Source organism: Orcinus orca, chromosome 16 (genome assembly GCF_937001465.1).
Source record: "Orcinus orca chromosome 16, mOrcOrc1.1, whole genome shotgun sequence".
Classification (NCBI taxonomy): Eukaryota; Metazoa; Chordata; class Mammalia; order Artiodactyla; family Delphinidae; genus Orcinus; species Orcinus orca.
This window is the reverse complement of record NC_064574.1, coordinates 22,680,504-22,704,247: the sequence shown is the minus strand read 5'-3', so window position 1 is coordinate 22,704,247 and position 23,744 is coordinate 22,680,504. Positions and strand designations below refer to the sequence as shown.

Sequence of the window (23,744 nt, the reverse complement as noted above, 5' to 3'; positions counted from 1 at the left end):
GGGCAAGGAAGGGAGGGGTGCTCAACTTACTGGGTAGTAAGATAAAGCTTTTGCTCATTAAAATCTGGTATTGGCCCAGAAGTAGACAAACAGCTCAACAGACCTGAACAGAGTGTAGACGTAGGGAACTGGGAGAAAAGATACTGTTGGGACAATAAATGGTGCTTAGCCAACTGGTTATCCATTTGGAAAAAGATCAAATTAGATCTCTGTGTCACACCATACACGGAAATCCATTTCAGATGGGTTAAAGAAAAACATTAAAAAAAAAATACAGAGGGCTTCAATGTAAATATCATTCATGTGGGGGGGAGGTTTCTTAGACAAGAGTGCTACCTGCCCTAGTGCTAGCGCTGCAGATGTTATCACCACAGTTTGATACGATGCTTTAATATCCTGTTTCCAGTCGGACCGTACCTCCAACCTTCCGCACGTGCCTGCGGAGCGTCTCCACCTGGACCTCACAGACCCCTCTTCTTCTTCCTCTCAGCTCAACCTGGTCCTGGGAAGAAGGACTGTGATCCTGGATGGACTGAGGTTGAATCCAGCTCCTGCTACTTGTGCTCTATGTCAGAAAGGCACTTGCTTCTCCAGTTTCTGTTCCCTCCTCTGTGATGTAGGGTGATGCTCTGTTGCTTGTGGGGGAAGGTGAAGTTCACATGAGATGATGAATGTGAACATGCATAAATGGCACAGAGCTTATAAGGACGAGGAGAGCCGACTTCTTTACTTTTTCTCCACCTACCCACCCATGCAAACCCCTGCCACCATGACTTAATACCCCAGTTCTCTCCTGCATCATAATTCCGGAGAATCGTCACAGATTCTTTCTGGTCAAAAAGTGTGAATGTTGACTTCAGATTTTTCATTCCAAGGCAGATAATATTGATTCAGCACCCAAAGAGCTTACTGCCTGTTGCTAGGTGCTGAGAAACACAAAAAATAAGAAGACAGGATCCCAGCCATGAGACAGGATAAAAATGGTGCTAATTAGAGCTGTAGTTGGTACATAGGTCAGATAAAAGCTCCCAAAAGAACATGGAGATCAAGTTACCCTCTAAAAGGTAAATAAATAAATTTTGCCCCATTCAGTCAAATACACATTATTGCCCCAAACTAATTTATCCATCACCACACTTGAACCCAACCCCCGTGGGAACTCATTTCACTAATTGTCTCCATCCTTAATCACTCCATTACTCAGGCTCCGTTCCCTCAGAATATTCATATGCCAGCACTGCTCTTTCCTTGAAGACTAAAATTTAATTTAAAGGGCCTAGACTTTGCTGCCTCTCTCCTTCCTCTCCTTAATCATCCCCCCACCCCGGGCAAAAGCTGCCTCCGTTAAGGTCCCCAGAGGTCTCCCATGGGCCCTGGGGGTGGCAATCAGCAGGGACCCCAGGCTGCCCAATTCCAGGGGCACTATGGTGATTGTGCAGTTGCACATCGGAGGGGCTTGTGGATGTGCCCTTGACCCCTGACCTTTCTGCACATACCCACTGATGACCACTCCATCTTTCTGGGGAAAGACCTCTCTGGCCCTTTCTTTTCTGTACCTTAGGAGGGTCGTTCTTTCCTTTTACAGGCCCCAGTCGTTGGTGCCTGGCCTCTTCTTCCTCAGCCTCCCTCATCCCCTCAGAATGCTCCAGAAACCTGATACCACTTCAATTTACATTTCCACTCAGGACCCCTCAGGAGTTCTGAACCGGTCTCGCTCTGTGTTCCAGGTCCATGCATTCAGCCACCTCCTCCCCATGTCCCAGCTTGGGTGCCTCAGCTGTCTACCACCAGACTTGGGGTCTGCCTCACAGGCCTAGTTTCTTTGTAGAAAAGCACTGCCACGCACCAGTAAGGCAAGCCAGAAACTCAGGGGACTTCTGGAATACCTCCCCCTCTCCCTCCCCCTCTTCAATCCATCCAGCACCAAGACTGACCAGAATGTGTTGTGTCCAGACAGAAGCTTCCTACCTGGTCTCCCTAAGTGATTCCTCTAATGACTTCTCCATGGACCAGCCAGAGTCTCAGATCACAGGAGATACTAGGGCAGGCCTCAGGCACGTGTCCCTCACTCTCATGATGGACACAGGAGCTCAGCCCCGGCCTCTAAAGCTCTGCCCAGCCAGCACTGCCTGCCTCTCTGGCCTCACAGCACCTTGCTTTGCACACACTGTTCCCTCTGCCCCGAATGCTCTTCTCCAATTTGTTCTGTCCAGTTAACTCTGTCTCCTTAACTTGGTTCAAGTGTCACCTCCTCAGGGAAGCCTCCTGGAGTTGGCCTAGGGCAGGTCCCCTTGTTGTGCACCCTCCAGCACTTGGCACCTTTCTTTTGGAGTGCCTGTCAAAAGTTATACATTTATGTGTGTGATTATCTGATTCACGTCTTTCTCCCCTACTACCATACAAGCTCCATGAGAACAGGAAATCTGCCTATTTTAACTCATTCACCACAGAATCCACAGTGCTAGGCACAATGCCAGGCACAAAATAGGTGATAAACTAGAATATGTAGAATGAATAAACTTTTGTCGTCACTAAACAACACGTCACATTTGAGCGTTGACATCTGCCTATGAACTTGCTCCTGCCTTTCCTACGCTCAACTTTCCCACCCCTGTCCTTCACATCTCCAAGTCTTCTTTCCAGATTCCTCAAAGGACGCTTGGCGACAGATTCACCTCTCCCTCACATCTCAACATTATTTAAGCTTATGCCCCATCACTCTTCCAAAATGCTCTTATTAAGGTCATCAAAAGCTTACTCATCATCAAATCTAAAGAAAAAAAATCCTGTCTTTATCTTACTGGAATTCTCTGCTGCATTTGACAGTGTTGATTACTTTCTCCTTGAAACTCTTCACTACCTTGGTTTCCATGGCAACCCACTCTTCTGGTTGGTTGCCGCGCCTCTCAGGCCTTTCCTTTTCTTTCTCCTTTGTCGCCTACCCACACCTTGATTGGTTCTTCAAATGTCACTGTAACTCATGATTCTGCCCTGGGCCCTGCCCCATTCTCTGGTGATCTCACTCATTCTCCGGGTTCCCATTACTCGAGCGGTCATGGCCCTGGGCCAGTACTTCCAGTAGAATCTCTTCCTGAGCCCCAGACCCTTGATCCAAGTGCCTGCTGGGCTCCACTTGGCTATGACTCTGACCCCTTGGCTGTATCTGAGACCACTGTCTTGCCCCTCACATTGGCTCCCCATGCTGTGGTCCCCTTCCCAGAGGTCTCTCCACCGTCAAGACCCCAGAGACACATGGGAGTCTTTGTCTTCACCCTCTCTCTCCCCCTAATAGCTAATGATCCATCATTTCTGGTTCTTATCTCCAAGTTTTGGATCTATTTCCATATCCACTGGTCTAGTTCAGGCCTCTCCCTCTCTTATCTGGACCCTGGCCTCCTAACAGGTCTCCCTGCCTCTGCCTGGTTACTTCCTATAATGGATGTCTGGGGGGGGCGGTGGCGTTGGGCTTTCTAGCATCCCTTATTCCACCCTAACAACGCTTGTTTAGGGAGATTTCCTGTTCCCTATTTTACGTGGCTGTGGTGGGACATGGGATGCTCTCTCACACAGAAGCCACAGAGGCCTCTCCTTCAGGTCTTGCCTCTCACCACCCGAGTCCTGTCAGAGGATGGAATGAGGCCCGAGCTCCGCCAGTTAGACCAAGGCTCCCTCTTGACTTTGGAAGAAATAGAATTCCTCAATGTCTAGGAGATACCACCAGGTAGTGGTGGTGAAGACCCTGAATGAAGCATTCAAGATTGTGCCCTATCCCCACCGACTTCAATGCCCATCATTCCTTCCCTCTATCCTGCCTCTCTGGGCCTCAGCTTCCTAACCTGTGAAATGGGACTAACGGTAGCTGTCTGCCTCACTAGGGGAAGGAAAGTGGGTTTGCCATGACCAGATGAGCCAATGGTCACAACCTCACCATAAAAACTATAAAGAGCTGTGCCTGCACCAGAGCGCAGAGTGCATTTCCTGAGACCCAGACAGCCTCACATACAGACAGCTTGACTCTTATTTCCCTGTCTGTTAATTCCTTGGTATTTGTCACAAAATCTTTGTGGTTAAAAAATTCTGAACCTCCATTTCAGACATTTGATTTCAAGCAGAAAACAATTATTCTGTCTCTACCTAGCTCGCTGCCTGTTGCTAGGTACCGAAAGGTACAAAAATGAATAAGACACAGCCCCAGACATCAGGCAGGATGAAACTACTGCTAATTAGAGCTGTAGTCAGTACTGGGAGGGCATAAAAACAACCTCCAGAAAAACACAGAGATCAGGTTACTTGGTAAAATGTACATGATTTAATTTTTCCCCTTTCCACGAACACAACTAATCCCTTCACCTATACACTTAATCCCACTGCTCCCGGGGCCCCGTTCATTACCTGTCCCTGCTCTTCTGTCCTCGCATAGCCCTCCTCCCTCCAAATGTCAGTGTGTAAGAAACAGCACCTTCTAGAAACTTCTGTCCTCTCAGGTCTCCCTTTTCCCTCCTGCTTTCTCAGCCAGTCTCCAGATCACCCCCACCCAGTTGGGCTTCTCCCCCTCCCCCAGAGTTGCTATGGCAGGGGTCCCCAAAGACCAGGTCCACGGGATGCTCTCACCTCCCCTGACTTCTGTGCATCTGGCACATAAATGGCCACCCTGACCTCTGGAAACGCTCTCCTCCCTGGGCTTCTAGGGCCCCCACTTTTTCGGTCCTCTCCTCCGGCCACTGCTTCTCAGTCTCCGCAGCAGCATCCTCTTCCTGCATCCATCCCTGAAGTGTCAGTCACAGCTGAGTCTGGCCCTGCTCCATGAACTCTGCACCTTCTCCTACTTCTCCATCTACCCCCTAGGGAGATGTCCACACTTCCTCTGTGAGCTCCAAACTGGCATGTAGACTTTCTTACTTGACAACAGCTCTAGTCAAGGTCACCAATAGCCATTATTCCTCCTTACCACCCATGCCCTTTGATCTTGCCTCTGATTTATACAGACAAGAGGACTTTAGGTGACAGCCCTTTCAACCTCTTTTCCATCATGTCTATCCTTGTTTCCTCTCAGCCCAGCCCAGAATTTCATCCTGACTCAAATCATAGCCCTAGCAGCTTCTCCCCCATATTCCGAACTCCCCAGGACAGGTGCCATGCTGCCTGCTTTGCCTCCCCCTTTCACTTTCCTCTGCCCACCTTGTGGGGGCTTCTGACCCACCTCTCACAGGAACTGCCCCTGTGAGGATCTAGGGGCCCCTAATTGCTCCAGCCAGGCCCTCAGTCCTTACTTAACTGGCTTTTCTCTTTTGTCGGCTGATTATTCTCTCTTGGAAACGCTCCACATCCCTGTGTTTCCATGCCAACACAGGCTCCAGGTGCTTTTTCCATATCTTTCTGCTTTCTCTTTTGCCTTTGTGAGCTTTTCTTTCTCTCTGCCCACCCTTAAATGGGGGAGAGGTTCTCTGTCTTAGACCCCCTTTCTCTTCTCAGCTGCCATTCTCCTAGGGCAGCTCACAAAAGTCCATGGCTACAACTGCCATCAGTCACAACCCAAATCTTTCATTCAAATCTCTGCTGGGATCCAAGCTCTCTCCTAGCTCCTCACAGGCCGTCTCCACCTGGATGCCCACCTTTCATTCAACTTGTCCAAAATGGAGCTCAACGATCCTCTTCTAGCCCCCCCAAGCCTGCTCTTTCTCCTGGGTATTCTCCTATCCGCCCAAGACACAAACAGGGGAGGCATCCTTGACTCTCTTTCTTTGACCCCAGCAACAGTCAGTCAGCAGCTTCTCCTAACTTTACCTTCTCTTCATCCTCTTGGCCCCCACCCTAATTCAGGCCTTGCCCTCTCTACCTGGACCAAAGCAATCATCTCCTCACTGGTTCTCACACCTCCAAATGTCTCCAAGTAACCAGAGTCATCATCTTAAAACAGAAATCTTACCATGGCACGTGCCCACTCAAAATGCTTCAGTGACTCCCTGTTGTCAAGAGGAAAAAGACCAAACTCTTCAATTAGACAGTCATGGCACTAGGTGATCCGGTCCCGCCTTCTCCATCCCCTGCCTCTTATTTCACACTTTGGCAACGCTGTCTATGAGTTCATCCATGATGCCTCTCACTTCTGTCTCTGTCCTCTACCTGAATAACTCCTACTCATCCAGGCACCTCTTCTAGGAACCTCCCTGGATACTCCCATAAAGCTTCACACTTGTACCACCCACCCCAGCTGCTCCATGCTTTGCATGTGTCCCAAGCATAGCTCTGGCCTTCTTACTACTACATATCATTTTAGAATCTGTGTTTTTCTACCTCTTTGACTGTGTGCCCAAGAGCAGATAATATAGCTTATTTATCTTCACATTTTAACACCCAGCACCATGCCTGACACAAAGCAGACACTCAATAAATGTTGTATAAATATATAGGCCATTTGCCCTTTCTTGAAACTTTCATCTCTCTCCTCTCTTTGACTATTATATTACTTTCCAAAAACTTACACCAATTCACATTCCCCTTCGCACTTAGTGCCTCTTCCACTGTATCCTCATCAGCATTGAGTATTCTTAAACATTTTTCCCCTAATTTGCTGGTGAAAACTAGTGCTTCTTTTTTGTTTCTTATCTTTGATCTTCTGTTATTAGTGAAATTGAATATTTTTTCAAAAAATTTTGTCAGTTCTATTTCCTCTTCTGTAAGCTGTTTACATGAATTACATACCTATCTGTTGCATTTTCACTGTTAAGCTTTTGCGTGTGATCTCTTACACAGTATGGATCTGCAAATAGTTTACCCACTCTGCCTTTTGGTTCTGCTTGTGATATTGTTTGACTTTGGAAATACTTAGTTTTGATGTATTCAAATTGGTCGGTCTTTGCCTTCTTGCATTTTGTTGCTTTTTAGCTTAGAGGGGCTCCCCCTTTCAGACACTTTAAATATCCAATTCCTTTTCTGTTTTTTTTTTTTTCCTCTCTGGTTTTTAATGGGTTTATGTCTCCTTTCTGATCAAAAGTTTTTGAATTTGGGGGTGTGCTCTGAGGTGAGGTTGAAAATGGATTATTATTTTTCTTTCAATAGTCAGAGTTCCAACTTTGGACAAGTCTTCCCCTTGTGGCTCTGACACTGAGCTAAGTTATTCCTGGCTGATTATGGCATCAGGACCACAACATCCTCAGAGAATATGCCACCTGGACAGGGAACCAAAAGGCTATAGGAAGGTATGATTCTAGACACAATAACGATGAATTGCAGGGAAGCATTTAAGGGTGGCAGCAGAAAGTCTTTCTGCAAGCCCTGCCAGGACAGTGTGCGGAAAGACGGTTCACCCACTTTGCCAATATGAGTGGCTGAATCTAGCTGGCACCCAGCAAACAGTCCTGGAAGCTTCTGACTCTGCAAGGATATGTTACTCGGGGACCACAAGGGAGGGACAGCCCAACCCCTCCCCTCACCTGTATCAACCTACCTGCATAGACTCTGCCAGGACATTTCACCATCAGCAAAAAAATCTCTCAGCCAGTTCCTGCCACGTTCAGCTTCCAGGGGGCTGCAGCCATCGGTTCCGCCATGCTCCAAGATGTGGACTGACCCAGATCCTGGGGTCACCATGCCCCTTGTCCAATTACTGTTCTGGGTACCAGGGCATCTGAGGGTGATGCTAGAGCTAGAAAGGAACTCAAGGATTATCTAGTCCAACTGCTTCATTTTACACATGGGGAAACTGAGGCCCAGGGAGGGGAGGTGATTCACAGCCACCTGTTGCCACAGGAAGGATACCAGGCTATAGAGCCTTTTACAAGGTTCTTCTCACGTATCTTTTGTGACATATTAGTGTCTGTGATATCTGTGTGTAAAATATGACCCTAGAGGCTGGAAAATACTGCCACTTCAGAGTTGCCAAGAGGAGCCTTGGGAGGCGCATTGAATCCCCGCACTTCTAGGAGAGTGAGGGCCACTCAGCTCCTTAGGGAGTCTGGAGATTGACTGAGCCTTCCAGCCATCCACGGCCCTGGCCAGCCAACCAGCAGGTTCTATCCAGGCCTGGTCAGACACGTGCTGTGCCTGGTCAAGGGACAAAGATCAAGCCCCCACCCTCAAGGGTGGTTCAGGGCTTTGACAGCCAAGCTGAGTCAGGACCACAAGCAACAGGGAACCAAGGAAGGGTTATGTTTGTCTTCCTCCCTCAGAGACCCTCCCGAGTCTGCTTTGACTCTAAGATTCTTGACACTTCTGCACCCCAGAGATGTAAAGTTTATTCTTTAATGCAAAAAACCCTTTGATTAAATGCTTGCTTGTCTTAACATACTTTCTTTCAACCAATACTTTTAAGACTGAAGTAACAAGGATAAAGTTCACTGATATTTCACAGAAGATGGCTTTCGAAACGTTAAAGACTTCCTGGGCCAACCCCTCCTAGGTGAACAGATGGGCGTTGGGGGGCGGTGCCTGGAGAAGAATGAGCAGAGGAGAGCAAGGTCACGTGGCAAGGGGGTGGGGATCAGGCCCAGGGCTCAGCTCCCCGCCCTGCCCTAGAGAACGGCCACTAGCAGTGTGGGGCAGGGATCGGCAGAGTTTAGCTTCGGAAGAAGCAGTGAGGCGTCCCCCTGTAGACTCTCCACAGGTTGTCCAGGAAAAGAGGTGAGAGGCCAGAACCGCTCAAAGGGTTAGTCTGTGGAGAAGGTTCGTGCTTACCCCGTATCTGACAGGGCACTCTCAAACATCCCCGCACCAGTTCCTCATGAGGAGGAGGCCGAATGGGCAGTGATTTCTTTCCAAGAGGGAAAAATCCATGGACGGTCCTAGGCGAGCTGGTGGCCAAGCAGGGATGCAAAGCCAGGGTTCTGGCCTCTCAGGAAAGAGCACCGTCTAGGTGTTCCTCTCCCTTTTAGGATCTTGTCATTTCGGGGCTTGTAAAAAATAATTAAGGGAATTCATGTTGAGGTGCTGACATCCGGCCTCGCAAATGAGGTCTCTCCCTAACTCCACACAGCCCCAATGACACAGCACAGTGATCATGCGCCTGCAGGACTGCCTCGATGCCCTCCCCGCTGCTGCCGCAGGAGCTCCTCACGGAGGGCATGGTCTTATCAGGTTCTGGGCTGGGCGCAGGGCCTGGCAATGCTCCCTGCAGGAATGAATGAGCGGGAGAGCTGGACGATCATACCACATCCCTATGAAGCCTGAGCCCAGTAAGGGTCGGTGGAGGGTGGTAGGGCACAGAAGAGAGGCAGTAACATTTGTGAAGACTTGGCCTTGAGCCAGGCTACAGGGGGTGTTACCATCTCTATTTTGCCAGTGAGGAAACTGAGGCTCAGGGACGTGTGGTCAAAGAGGTGGCGGCATAGGGCCCGGGCTCCCTGAAACCTTGTCGCTCAAGGTTTGTCGGCCCTAAAGTGTTCCCCAAGTCCCGGCCCACTGAGCCGGAGAGGGAGACCCAGGGCTTCTGTCTGAAGCCTCCAGCTGCTGCTCGGCCAGCTCCTCCCCTTCATCTTGAGCCCGCTCTAATCAAAGTTTTTCTCGCGATATGGAATTCTCTCCCTGAAGCCTGGCAGACCAAACTCTGCCCCTCTTCTGGCTTTTAGTCAGGATCACCTTCCCTGGCTTGCTGAGGACAGCACTGCTTAGTTCCTCCCTCTTTTCAGAGCAGTGACCCTTTCTCCCTTTAGGGGGCTGGGGGATGAGGGGTGAGCTTTGCAATAGACGCCAGGAGACTGGGTTCTGGCTCCCGCAGCCAACTGAACACAAGGGATGCCCCCTCCCTGACCTCACTTCCTGCAGCTATTCAATGGGAGTCTCTCATCTTTCTCTGTCCTCCCTCCCCAGCCTGCTCTTTCTCCTGCCTTCCCCTCCTCACCCACCATGGCTCCTTGGATCTACTCCTCCCCATTCCCAATGATCTAGACAGGGCAGTGACCTTCTTGACAGTCCTGCTGCTGTTACTGCTCAAATGCTATCCTGTTCCCTACTGAAAAAAATCCCACCTTAAATTAAATGCTGTTCTGATTGGGTCACCCCCTACTCCCATCAGATCCTTGTCTGTGATGGCTCCAGTCAGTTGGAAACTGAAGACTTCTCACTCAGGACTGGGTCTGGGGGACCGCCACCAACACGTCAACCTTCAACCCCCCTTACTATCTCCCAATACAGCCCTCCAGGGCAGCCAGATACTGGTGGTCCTTCATTTTGCTTTCAGCCCAGTCTCTTCAGCTGTAAGCAGAGATGCTTGATTAGATGGTGAGAAATAACATCTCATTTGTTATTTCACTGCTCCAACATTTACACTTGTCCTCAGGTCTCAGCCTGAACATCAATCCTCCCCAGCCCACACCAGGTGCCCCCTAGACTGCTCTTAGGGCACCTGCCACAGTCCATATGATATCTATCTGTGGGATTTTCTGCCCAAGGTCATCCCCTTTCCCATTAGCTTGGATGACTCCCTGATGGCAGAGATGGTCCACCCTGTCCACTGTGTGACCCCAAGGCCTGGTCCTGTACAGGATTCTGACAAGTACCTCAGATTAAATAACAATGCAAGCCCCCTAGGGAGGTCAGGGGAGCCCAATCACTGCGAAAGAGAAAGTCTGCATGACCACTAGCACTCAACAGAGGGCTGGGTGAAGTCATCTAGGCAACTGGATCTCTAGGGAGAGGGAAGAGTCCAGGAAGGCTTCCTGACAGAGGCATATCTAGGCGCATGTGGTACAATCATTAAAGCATAAGGCATATGCAGGCTGCCCTGCAAGGGCAGTGCCACCTTCCTAGAGCTCAATCACCTTCCCTCAAATGCATCCAGGAGGACCCGAAGATCCTCGGAGAAAGGATTCCCAGTATATTAGGGGTAGGAAGACTGTGTTTGCTCCAAAGCCCACATCTTACCTACAAGGAAACTGAGGCACAGAGCAGGGCACAGACCAGTTCCTAAAGAAGCCCAGACCTAGGCCTCATGGGATCTTGTGGTTACCAGGTACCACACGAGCAACACTAGGAGCCGCGGCGACTGGCAGAATTGCAGGGTGTGGTTTTCTAAGACCTGGTACCCTGCTCTTTTCCAGAAGAGGTATCCACTTCTCATTTTCCTGAAAGGCATTTCAGGCAGAGGGGGCAGGGTGCTGCTGGTGCTGCCTTGGCAGGTGGAGAGCAGTGCTGGGCAGACAGAACGCTGATGTGGCATCACCTTGGAAAGGGTGGGCTGCAGGCTCCCTGCTGCAAAGGGCCACAAATCTTTCAGAGGGAGGCCTGTTTGTGACTCTTTAGTGAGCTTGACCTATGACAGAAAGCTGCTTTCTGAGGGAGAGCAAAGTAAGCAATAATCTTGGCTTCATTTATCATCCAGGTGCCTCCACAGGAGAGCGTGGCCACAAAAGCCTTGTTTGTTTGTTTTGTTTTTGGAATTTGCAGTTGTCTATTTTCTTAAGTCTTCCCACTAGGCTAGAGTCATGCGCTCCTGGAGAGTCAGGCCTGGGTCTTGCCCCTGAAATCCCCAGCAAGCCCAGTACAGGGGCTCAATGTTTGCTAAACAAACCATCCTTTCCACGTGTAACACTCCTCAACTTGTCAAGACTTTGCTGAACCACAAAATACATCCAGAAACGCAGGAAACAAAAGAATGCAGAGGTAAAAACACAAAAGCATCAGATAGGGAAAATACCCAGCAGACATAATCAGTAAGCTTGGTTCTCTGAAAACACCTTCAAAATGAACAAACCTTTGGCAAGTTTTGACGAAGAAAAGGAAAAGCACTGATAGGCGATGGTGGGAATGAAAAAAGGGATACACTGACGATGCGGAGATTGCAAAGGGCAGGAGAAAACTACACAAAACTTCATAGCAATAAATTACCAATCTAGGTATAACAGATGACCTTTTATGAAACAACCCAAGCCCTTTTACAACAATAAACTCTGACAACAGCCCTGTGCCTTGGACAGGCAGTGTTCCTGTTATGTTTTCTAGAAGGAGAAGAGATGGAGAGGTGGACACCCAGCACAGGGCCCTGGCAAGCCACCCAGCTTTGTCTCAAAGGTCACGGCCATGGGAGCACGTGCACATTGACGGCACAGAACCACGCCACTCCCGCACTTCCAGCCATCGCCCGGAGCCCCCTACGTGGACGGCCAACCTTATTTATTTTTCCACTTGAAATGCCATAAGGGGTTTCACTTTATTTTTACTTCAAAAGCAGCACCATAAAAATTCTTGATGATTAGAGCTCCAGCTGTCTTAAGTTGTTTGTCAAGGGATCGGTTACTCAAATCTCCTACGGAGGGAAACAGTTTCAGGCGAGAAGCCATGGGAGCTGAGAAACGCAAATGTCTCATCTCTGAAAACTTTCAGACTCCCTCCTGTTCACCGCCTGGCCTGCCCCCTGCTCCCCCGCCCCCAATCCCACCATCTGCTCTCCAGAGAGCAGATCAAATTTTCAGCCTAAGGTACTGTGGCGCCAAGGCCTCAGCCCCTCCATGCTACCCGCTGCCCCCCACCAACTCAGAAATCCAACACCACGACCCAAAGGGACTGCAGCCACATAAAACCACAGAGGAAAGTTTATAAAGCTTTATTAAACATTTCAAACAGCTGTGCAACGAACACACCAGAAATAAAAGCTCCAGAATAGCAGTCCAAATGTTCCACAAGTGTGGCCCCGCAGTCCCGTCCCCTAGATGGACTGCCTCCAGTTCTGTCCTCTGCCTGGCCCACCTCCCTCCCCCTTCAGGCAAGAGAAAGATGGATGGTTTAGACTGGAAGGACAACCATGCTGATCCCCAGCGGGCAGGGGCCAGGAGACAGTCTCATGTGCCAACACTTTTACTGAAGCGCAGAAAAAGAAAAAAGCAAGTGACAGTCACAAAGTCTTCCCGTGTATTCTTCGTAACGTATACAGTCTATACGCGCAGGACCGGAGAAGCTCCTGGCATGAGGACGATGGCCACCGCTCCCCTCTGTCTCGTCTGAACCACCTCGGAGTCCAGTGTGCTGGTCACTCTGCAATCCCCATACTAAATACCAACTGTAGCGGCCCCTACAAGCTAGCTATTGCTACACCTCAAAATCACAACACGTTCGATAAAGCTTCTTTAAAAAGGATTTACACATGTACTTGTACACGTACGTATACACACACGCGCACGCACGGCACACCACACCAAAAAATATCCAAACACCTATCAGGGGATCGTGGCTGTTATGAAACACACAAGTACTCTCCCATTCACTCGGCTGGGGACTGCTAGATCTACGTAAACACACCACACATCAATCCTGCAGAGCATGCATGGGAGACAAAATGAGGCCCCCTCCTTGCGACAGTTGAGACAGGCAGGAGGAAGGGCAGAGGAAGCGAAGCTGGGCTGCTGAGCAGGAGCCCAGACCCCCAGGTGAAAGAGCAACATGTATCTGTTACTTCTTCCTTCAAAATGACGTGGGGAAAATACTGAAGATTTGTGGACAGCAGTCAAGACACAATTCTGTCCAGCCCGCCGGCCAGGGAAGAAGAATGAAAAAGCGAGGCTCTCGGGCATCAGCAATCTCTTTATATTCGAGATAAGTGCAAAACGGAGCCCTGTCTTGGACAGGTGCTCCCCAAAAAAGGAAAGGGCTAAAGAGAACTAACAGGAAGCCAAGAGAGGGACGGAGGAGTCAGTAACACTCTGACAAGGAAGGGTCACAGAGGTGACAATGAGACTGGCATTTTATCTGCCCGGATCATGCTGGGGCAGTTGACCAGGATGGGTGCAGGCTCCTCGTGGGAATGAGGCGAGGGGGGTGGCCATCCTGCCAGTCAGGGGCCAAGATGGGGACAGAACACACACAACCACGAGACCACCCACGACTACAGGACTCTACGATAAAAGCACCGGTCAGTGCTATTCACATTATAAGGATAAAACGTCACAGGCCAGAAAGGCGCCATCAGGAATGTGGCCCCCGCAGGGCCGCGGGATTTGAAACTCCAATGCTTTATGACCTATGTCAATGCCTCCCCTCCCGTCTTCTGCTTCCTTGGAAAGCTAACTGGGCTGGCTGTTAGGTGCCCACAACGCCGGGGTCGTGTGCCGATTCCGGAAGCGGGGAATCGGAGCAGTGGTACAGGAAACAGTTTCCCCAGCAGCTATAGCAGATGAGGAACAGGGCTGCCAGGAAAACCAAGGCACAAATTGTGCAAGGCTTCCGTTCCAGGAGGAAGCTGAGCAGGTAGAAGCCCATGAACATGGAGTGGCTGAACCACAGGGCGGGGTTGAGGGGCTTGGGGATGAGGAGGACGGGCAGCAGCCACTGGAGGCAATACATGATCTCTGCTGGACAGGGCCTTCGCCAAGGCCACCGGGCACCGCTGCAGGAACCGACCTAATGGGAGCCAGCGGGCGCGGGCGGCTGCCCTCTGCTTTCTTCAACCCTCGCTCTCCAGGAGCTGAGCCGCTGTGGTCTCTGGCTGTCAGCCCGGGATCACCAAGGCAGCAGGGATCCTGAAGAGAAAAGTCAACACAACAGACAAACAGACACGAAACAGACAGACAGACAAAAAAAAAAAAAAAAAAAACAGGAACAGAATGTATACTTATTTGGAAAAATGGATCATGGTTAACAACAGCAAATGTGAATGCCCTTTCCTCCCTGCCCACCCATGGAAGTCTACTCCTCTCCAAGTCACCCTTTCCAGAAGCATCCTGGGTGTCTCCCCTTCTTGGGGCTAGGCCAGAGGGCTCTAGGCAGGTCCGGCACAGTGGCCTGGCTTTGCCTGGGCCCTGCCCAGCAGAGATCATGTATCGCCTCCTGGGGCTGCGGCCCGTCCTCAAGGGACCCAGACCTCACAATACCGCCCTGTGGTTGCCACCGGACGGCCATGGGCTCCATGCTGTGACCCCTGAGGAATAAGAAAAGGATTCTGTATCTAGTATCTCTCACAGCAGGTGCTCAGTGGAGAGTTAAAGTAGTTAGTGGCGCACTGCCGGCGGGAGATTGCCGGCAATGGATCCTTGCAAGCTCTGGGAAGGCGCCGCGGCAGCATCACCGAATATTTTGTTTTAAGATGGCAGCCTAGAATGAGCTTGCCTTTTTCAAATAATCCGGCGTCATTTTATTAAAATCGGCCAACTTCTTCGAAAGTCAATGTAGGGGGAAAAAAATCACCATGCTACTTAGTCCAAACTGACCTCTCTGGGTTGCCTTGTGCTCTCCATCTGCTGCCGGCACTGTATAGAACTTGACTTCTATGAGCTTTTAATCAAAATTAATTTTCTATTCACATAGGGGCAAATGCCAGTTGGCCCCTGTGCCAGGCAGTTTGCTGGAGAGAAGTGGTGCTCTCGAGCAGCGGGCCACCGGTGCGCCAGGGCCGCGCTCGCAGACCGCATTCCGGTCTTCGTGCCGCGCCAAGAATCGGAGCGGCAGCAGCCACGACCCTCTGGCGGCGGTAGCAAAACCCTCCTCCAAGCTCCAGACGCCCAGCGCAACGGGTACAAAGAACCTCGCTGGCTGAGGAAGACCTACCAGCGCCTGGGGGGTAGGGGAGCAGAGGTTGAATTACCCGCCTAGCAGAAAACTATCCCAGAGCGCATTCAGACCACTTCTTCGGAGAGCTCATCCCATCCCTTCCGTGCATACAAAGGCGCCATCCCTCCTACAGGGTAGACACCCGATGACTATCGCTTTTGCACCTAGGGCTCAGTGCCCTGGCTCGGCTCCCTACAGCTGCCACCGCTGTAGATCTAGCAACCGTAAGAAGCGGGATGCGGGCATCAGGGAAAGGTTCCGCGCTCAGAGGCTCTCGCAAAGCAGAGGACGTGGTCTTCTAATACATCGAATATTAGAAAAAGAGTGCTGAGCGGGGGGGCCTGTGAAGCCAAGGCTTCTGGAAGGGGCACCTGTTTTTGCTCCGCGGGGCAGATGATCCCTCTCTAAATTAGGTCCCTCTGCTTTTCCATCCTTGCCCAGGTGTGATCTGGCGTGGCACCGGACACTGGGCTCGAATTTGCAGGCCCGGGCTTGGAGAGATGGGCTCCGCTACTAAGGGGTGCGCACCCGTACTCTTACCCTATGCGCTAACTCAGAGTTGCATTTCCCCTCCATTTTACATTAAAATTCAAACGCGGGCACAGCGGAATCTTCTGGAAAGGGGCTAAGATGAACTCAGGAGGCGGGGGTCGGTGTGGAAAGAACAGATGGATTATTTTTTTCCCTCTCCTGACGAATGAGGAGCGCCCCCGGCCACCCCTCCTCACGGACCCCCCCCCAAGCGCGCATGCGCACTTGGGCGGTGGGCGGATACTTAAGGCGCGGCCACCGCGGCTGCGGCAGTGCGCCCAACAGCGGACTCCGAGAGGCGAACGGACCTCGGAACCGGCAGCACTCGCTCTCAACCACCCACCCACCACTCTCGGAACCATGGCAGCAGTGGCAGCAGCCTCGGCTGAACTGCTCATCATCGGCTGGTACATTTTCCGCGTGCTGCTGCAGGTAAGTGTGCCCGGGTGCTGGGTGGGAGAGGGTCGCGATGTGCGCCCCCTGAACCGGCAAGCCCGCGTCACAATTGCCGCATCCCGACCCGTCCTGTCCTGATTGCCGCGATCCCTGCCCACCCAAGTGCCGCGGCCGGCACCGCACGCCCCCGCCCGTCCCCTGCGCCCTCCTCCTCGCGTAGACCCTTCCCAATGCGCCCGCCCGGGAACAAAGAGTTGGGGCGCGGCGGGCGCCAGCCGCGGACGATCGCCGAGGCTCTTAGCGACCAACGTGGTAAGAAAATACCGCTACGTGAGACTCGACCCCAGGAGGGAGGCGGGGCACTTCTGTTTTGCGAAAAGAGACTTTACCGCTCACACAGCGGAATTTTTCCGCCTTAAAAAAATTGCGCATTGCGGGGAAATTTTCCTTTAGAAAATATAGTACTTGCGGGGGTGGGACAAAAAATAAGTTAGAAAAAGGCACTTCTCAGGGGAAAAACAAAAACAGCACTCCGCAAACAAGATTATAACAAATCAGAAAAATTCGCGGGAAAAAATGAATTAGAGAAAATGCGCATTGCAGGAAGAATAAATCAGACAAAAGCACTTGGCAGAAAAAAATGCATTAGATAAAAAGCGCCTTGCAGAAAAAATATTAGACAAAGGAGCTAACAAACTATGAATCGATAAGAGCGCTTTGAAGAAAACAGTTAGAGGAAAAGGTTCTTTGCAGGAAAAATAGAACAGAAAAAAAGCGCTTCCGAAAAAGGACAGTTCGCTTTATTAAAAAAAAAAAAATAGAGGCAAAGCGCTTTGTGTAAAAAGAAATAAATCAGAAGAAATTGTTTTGCCCATAAAATCATCTACCCTAAAAGCACCCCTTGCAGGAAGAATTCCCTGCTAAAGGAATCCTTTGCCAAAGGAATCGCATATTTCCTTCAAGGTGTTCCTGGAATGCTGCATTTACTGGGTAGGATTCGCTTTTCGAAATCCTCCAGGGACACAGCCCATTGCGAGAAGTGAGGTATACCTAAGTTGTGGGTCCAATCAGCTTGCGGCCATGCAGCCTTCAGCACAGTTGGAAAAGCTCCAGCTGCCCTGACTCGTGGACAAGCTGCGCCCGCACCCGCCTCTCCTCATTGGACAGGCGGGCGGGGCGGGGGGCGGGGCGGGGGCGGGGGCGGGCACGGCAGCACTACAGACACGCTGCGGGTGCTCGCCTCTAAGGGCAGGTCCTGGGTCTCTCTCTCTCTCCACAGGTGTTCAGGTACTCCCTGCAGAAGCTGGCGTACACCGTGTCGAGAACCGGACGGCACGTGCTGGGAGAGCGCCGCCAGCGGGCCCCCAACTGAGGCTCCAGCCCCCTCCCCTGGGCGGCCCTGTCACCAGGTGCTCCTGTGCAGTTCCACCAGCATGGGAGCCAGTGCCGCGCAGGAATGGGGCGTCCCCTGTGCCCTCTCGCCAGAGGAGCACTTGCCAAGGTCAGTGAGGGGCCGGTAGGCCCCCGGAGAAGCAGCACCGACAATGACGACACCACCAGATCCCTTCCCCACCCCTTTGCACCCATCCTACTGCGGGTGGCGGTAGAGGGAGGAGGGGGGAATGGGGGGAGCAGACCCCTGAGATCTGGGCACAGGCAACGCATTCAGATCTGGACCAAATCGGGACAGCGCCATCCCAGCCCCACAGCCACGGCCATGCCAGCAGGCCGCACCACAGAGATCCAGACAACCACACCAGCCAGCAGAATGGACATTCCAACTTCACCAGCCGAAGCCCTGAATCTCCGTGCAGCAGACAAGTGACAACTGCGTGCCTGTGTGGCGGGGCTGGAGGGCAGAGGGTGAGGGAGGAGGGTTAAGAAACAGAGCGGGGCCCTCTCACTGTCCCTTGCCTACGGCATGTGCATTCCAGCCTTGCTGCCTTTGCTCCCTCAGTTCCTCTTTCGCCTCACTCCCACCCAAAAGAAATGTGTCACTCAATTTGGACCTACTGAACAAGAAAACGAATCCCATCTTTACCAAAACACCTTCTCCAAGCCCCCAACCCCTCACTGATCTTGCATCCCCCAGGTCTCACGCAATTGTGGTCAATATTGTGGTAACTGCTAATTGTAATGATTGTATAAGTGTGCATTAGTTGTGTCTCCCCGGCTAGATTGTAAGCTCCTGGAGGACAGGGACCGCCTCTACAAAAAAATTAAAAAAAGTACCTCCCCTGTCTCGCACAGTGTCCCAGGACCCTGCGGGGCGGTGGAGGCGCACCAAAAAGTTTTGTCTCCTGTGACTTCTTTTCCGGCTTCAACACATACTTCTAAGACTGGGCTGATGTGCACTGTACTTAGGAGAGGGACGGAGGGGAAGCAACAAAATGGGAATAAACCTTCACACACCCAGTTCCATCTCAACACTGTCCTGAGATAAAGGACCGCATGCCCGCACCACCACCCAAAGAAAAAGGTGGACATCTTCACTTGTGGTCTCGGAATAAGGGACCACTTATACCTGCCCAAAGGTGTGGGTGCCTTCAGTTTTCCTGGAATAAGGGGCTCTGGCAAGTAATCAGTGGGAAAGATGGAAGGAGGGAAAAGATAGGAGGGGGGAAAGTGGGACGAGCCCTCAAAACGGAGGTACTAGGGACCAAGAGGGTGATCAGGAATTCAGAACACAGTCTTATCTCCATCCAAGATCCCCAAGGAAATGAGCAGGGCGGGTGGGGGAGGGTGGGGGGGCACTGGTTTGGACAATGACTATGGGGTAAAACGTGTGGTGTGGCACCTCCCCCACCCAGCTCATCCCTCCCAGCCCTATCACCTCTACCAGAACCACTACAAGGGCATCCTGCCAGGCCCGCCTACTTTCCCAGGGTCTCCTCCCCCACCCTCAGGAACCTCTCTCCAGCTCACTCTCCCCACTACTGGGTCCTCTGCTTCTCCCAGCACGAGCCTCCATATCCTTAAGGGTGCTTACCAGGTCCCGGGCCCTGGGCTCTCCCCTGCCATCATGCCACGGTGGTAGGGTGGGCTGCCTGCTCGGCTCCCAAGTTCTCTCTCCCACTCCTCAGTGAGTCAGGGCTTCTTTTACGTGGGGTCAGCTGACTGCTTCACCAAATGGCCCTGCCGCCTGTTCAGCCTTGTCTCTGGCTTTGTGTGCCCCTGTCACCACACACCTGTTCCTGGGTCAACATCCAGGGCGTGAGTTGGAGGGCTATAAATCTTTCTGCCACTTCCTCAAATCCCTTAGTCACAGTTGTCACAAACAATTCTGGAGCACAAAGGGCCTCAATCCGTTGAGCCTGATGTTACCCGCCCCTGCGCTAGGGTCCTAGCGTTTCTCAGCCCAACCACTAGCACCTTTAGAGGCACCTATAACTTCAGTTCAAGATAAGAGAATTATGGAGGTGGAGGGTGTAGACCTCAATTCCAGTATTGGCTTTGCTATCAGTCAGCCCAGGGAACCTGGTCAGGTCACTCCTAGCCACCTTCGGTTCTCCTCTGTAAAAGGACTGCTAAGATCCAGTGAACCCCAACATACTAGAAACATTCTGCCATCAAAGTGGCAATCAGGACTCAATGGGACTAGGGTGCGGATGGGCGATCGGAGCCTCATCTTCCTCAGGCTGGGTGGTTCCAGCCCCTACTGTAGCCTATTGGTGGGGTAGGTCTCCTCTTGCCCCAGGGTGACTCAGCAGCAGGCAATGCCCACACCTCCCTTCTGAAGCCTGTATCCTGGCAAGCCTCAAGACTGGGAGTTTCTGTGGTTTTCCACACTAAATGCAGAGAACCATGAACATATTTCAACATGTGTTCTCAATAAAGGGTGCCCCTCCCCTCAGAGCCCTCAAGGGGTGTACCCACAGCCCCAATGCCCCAGATGCTCTCTCTAATCTCAGCCCAGTTATAAGGTAGCTGGGTTCAGGGGGACAGGCTGCAGCAGCATTGAAGTGTCTGGCTGCTCTCGACACTGTAGGCCCCCTTTTAAAAGGCAGGAGGCTGCTGGCAGCCCCAGGGCTTTCCAGATGATCTTGGCAAAGCCCAACTGCAGGGCTTTCTCCATCCATCCATCAGCAGGGCTCTGAGTGTGGCATGATGAAATGACAGACTTCCAGGCAAGGGCTGCCCTGATGGGCTGCACCCGCATGGGTGGCTTGAATGTGCAATGTCCACTCCCCCCTTTCATGCCCCATCCAAACCCTCATGTTATGGCAGGAAACACAGTCCACCAGAGAAGATGGAAGGAATGTGTTCACTTTCTATTCCTGTGCAATGCTTAGAAATCTAGTCCAAACACATCTTGTTTATAACATTTTTTCCAGAAGCAATACCATTAAAACATTTTATTCTGATAGAGAGCAACAAAAAGAGTTGAAAATGACTACAGTTTTGTTGCAAAGCCCTTAGTCCACAGGCCCCCCCTTTGCTTAAATTTTCTCTACCACATCCTCAAGACTTTGCCCCCACGAGGCCAAGGATCGAGCAGTTGAGTTATGAGGGAACTGGAATGGCTTTGTGAGACTCCAGCAACAGGCAAGACTCTTGGGACTAATGCCCCCAAAGGATGTTAGTTTCTTAGCCTAACCAGTTGAGGTGAAACCGCAGAGGGGTCTAGGTACCATGACTGTCGGAAGTGTGTGGTGCTATGTGACACTGTTACCTCTACCTGTGGAATATCTGGATTGCGAATGAAGGACAAGTTTCTTGAGCTTCCGCTGCAGGACAGCAACAGCTTATTGCATGTGGGTTGGGTAGGATTGGATGAGGGAGCAGGTGTGCTGTGAGTCATTTGCCAGACATTTATTTTCAAACTTCTATCTACTCAGAAGCCAGTACCCTACAGTGAGATTCTGAATTTGCAGTGAGTTTTCCCCCAGAGATTTAAACGTGCACATATATACAAAACATTAGTCTAACAACAGCCTCTTTTTCCCTGGAGACATCTGATTTCCTCTATATGCCCCAGAGACATGTCACCATCTTCTCTGGTTATGATCCTGCTTCCCCTCTGCCTCCTTTTCTCCCTCCCACGGGGCCCATTCCCCAGCAGGATCCAGATTCCAGAGCATTCCCAGAACAGGAAGTCAGAGAGGCAGGCAACACATGGTCCTTGGTATATCATACAGCTACAGGCTTGAAATGGAATGCATATGTTTCAAAGATAAGAGAACAACAACAGAAAAAGACAGCCAAACCCAGCCTTCCAGATTCCTCTTTGAAACAACATGTTACAGATAAAAGGTTAAACTGTTTTTGGCAGCAATTCTAACAAGACCAATTTCAGATACGGAAGTGATCTGGTCACTGGAAACCGACCAGGGCTCGGCAATCTTTCAACAGATTCGCTGACATTAATTAGTCTCTGATTTAAAACAAACAAACAAACAAACAAGATCTAACACTTGGCATTAGCACTTAAGCTGGAACGTGTGTGTGTGTGTGTGTGTGTGTGTGTGTGTGTGTGTCCTGGCTTTAGTGTTGCCGTCCAGAAGGCTGAGGGGATGGCTGTACCATGTCAAGCAGGGCAAACAGAAGCTGTCCCCAAAACACCAGTTCCCTGAAAGGGATAAAACGTGATCCGAACCTATAAACAGAAAGGCCGTTTCTTTCCCAGGACAGACCCCAGTCTGCCCCAACATTTAGCGTTGAAAAGGGACACAGAGGCCTGGAAGGAAATTAAATAAGGTGTGGAAGAGGGAAGGAAAAACAACTGTCCCCCATCCCCCATTCCTCTCTCCAGGCCATTAGTGTGCCAGGCAACCCATTCCTTCAGCTGCCCTTGAGAGCCACTCCCCACATATACTGTAGGAAAGGGAACGGGTGTCCGGACTTGGTGTAAAATTAGAGAGAGTAAGAAGCACCCGCGACCCAAAGCAGAGCGTCAACCTATCACCCCAGACACCAAGGCGGGGACCCGGGGAGGGAGACCCTTTTCTCTCCTCTCCCCCACGCCCCTTCTGGTTTAAAAAAAAAAAAAAAAGGTAACTTAAGCGGCGGGGACAGAGTGACAGGCATCTCAGAAGCTGGGTCCCCTGCCACGTGCACCGGGGCCGGAAAGAAGGTTGTCGCACCCCCAGCCCCGAGCTCCCCAGCTCTGCCTGCCCCATCCCAGAAGCAGACAGGCGAGTGCTGACCTTGGAGGCCTGAACGAGAACCCAGGAGTCCAGTGCCCTGCCCTCGGGCCACGAAGAGACCCCCCCAAGGCCCAGGCTGGGGGGGCCAAACAGGGCAATCACGTGACACCGGACAGGGGCGGCCCCCAGGGTGCGCGGAAGGAAAACCCCAGAGAGGGACCGGACGACGCCTAAGGTGACCCCGAAGGGACAACATGGCGGCGCGGCCGCATTAAGGGCCTCTCATCCCGCCCCCAGGAGGCCGACGCCACGGTACCTGCGAGCCCTGCCATGGCGCCACCGCCACCGCTGACGCCTTCGTAGCCGCAGCCTGCCACCACCTCAACTCGCCTCCGACGCCGCAGGAAGCAGGGGAGACGCCCCCTTCGTCTTCTAGTCGAGCCGACCGAGGACCCCTTCTGGGATCGGGCTGCCTACGGCAGATGCCTGATAATACGACCTAAATTGGGGGGGTCTTCTATGCCCGATATCCTCCTAACGTGTGCCACAGATGACCATTTGAAGACTTTTTGCTAATGTGTTCAGAAATCTGGGGGTTCTGAAGTCTTCAAATCCGAAGTATTTTTGATCAGGCGCATCCAGGACAGCTCCGAATCACGCCCCCCCCCCCCCGCCTTGGTCCCCTCATACATATGCAGTGGATTGTGATCTTTACACATTTAGAGCGGAGGGGGCGTACCCTAGTCTCTGTCGGTGAACGTTTGTTCGCTTTGGTCCTCGTGGATGACCCGTGTAATCTGTGAAAACGTTCCCGTGGCTCAAAGTCCGCCTCCTCCCTGGCCCCTTTACCAAGGCCAAAGGTCAGGAGCGGAAATATTCCGGCTCAGAATTTAGGATTTGACTTGGGTCAGGACCTGACTCTTCTTCTTGCCCTGTACTTTAGGCGAGCCACTTGCCCACCCCGACTGTTAGCTTCCCCGAATCTGATGAAATGCCTACTTCACAGGGTTGTTATAGGGATTAAATGAGTCAATGTATCGATTTATTAGCTAAATAAGCACATTCCTTGAGAGCTTACTGTGTGTAAATGCAGTGCTAAAGGCAAGAGGATAGAATGGAGCGTGAAATAGGCGCTGTTCTAATTCAAGGAGATGCCCGGCTACTGGGGGAGAGTGGGGGAGGGGTGGAAAAGCAATCATCAAATTACTTATATGTGCAATCTAAAATATGACACAAATGAACATATGTACGAAACAGACT

General features: G+C 51.5%; 2 protein-coding genes across 9 annotated transcripts in view; one reads left to right on the top strand and one right to left on the bottom strand.

The window, feature by feature from the left end:
- Positions 1–22,959, bottom strand: part of BLCAP (BLCAP apoptosis inducing factor) — a 28,494-nt gene extending 5,535 nt beyond the window's left edge. The window contains exons 1-5 of one of the 5 annotated variants that reach the window (XR_004484837.2): positions 22,801–22,953; positions 14,326–14,444; positions 8,674–8,888; positions 7,448–7,645; positions 418–635 (exon numbers count right to left, since the gene is read on the bottom strand). Coding sequence is in view for 1 of the 5 variants with exons in the window: in XM_004272829.3 (XP_004272877.1) it covers positions 14,005–14,268 (264 nt within the window). In the remaining 4 variants the exon portion in view is untranslated. Of the gene's footprint in view, positions 1–417; positions 636–7,447; positions 7,646–8,673; positions 8,889–12,520; positions 14,445–22,800 lie in introns of those variants that run through there. The other 4 variants (XR_007472184.1, XR_004484836.2, XR_004484838.2 and 1 more) reach the window with 4 other exon arrangements.
- Positions 16,242–18,688, top strand: NNAT (neuronatin). Of its 4 annotated transcripts, none has more exons than XM_033433702.2 (3): positions 16,242–16,434; positions 17,362–17,437; positions 17,678–18,688. In XM_033433702.2, exons 1-3 carry the CDS (start codon positions 16,363–16,365, stop codon positions 17,905–17,907), a joined length of 378 nt encoding a protein of 125 aa, XP_033289593.2. In that variant the 5' UTR covers positions 16,242–16,362; the 3' UTR covers positions 17,908–18,688. The 4 variants fall into 4 exon arrangements, with proteins under 4 accessions (XP_033289593.2, XP_004272875.3, XP_004272876.1 ...); XM_004272827.3 differs by having other exon boundaries at positions 17,362–17,442; XM_004272828.3 differs by lacking the exon at positions 17,362–17,437.
- Positions 22,960–23,744: the final 785 nt, after the last annotated feature.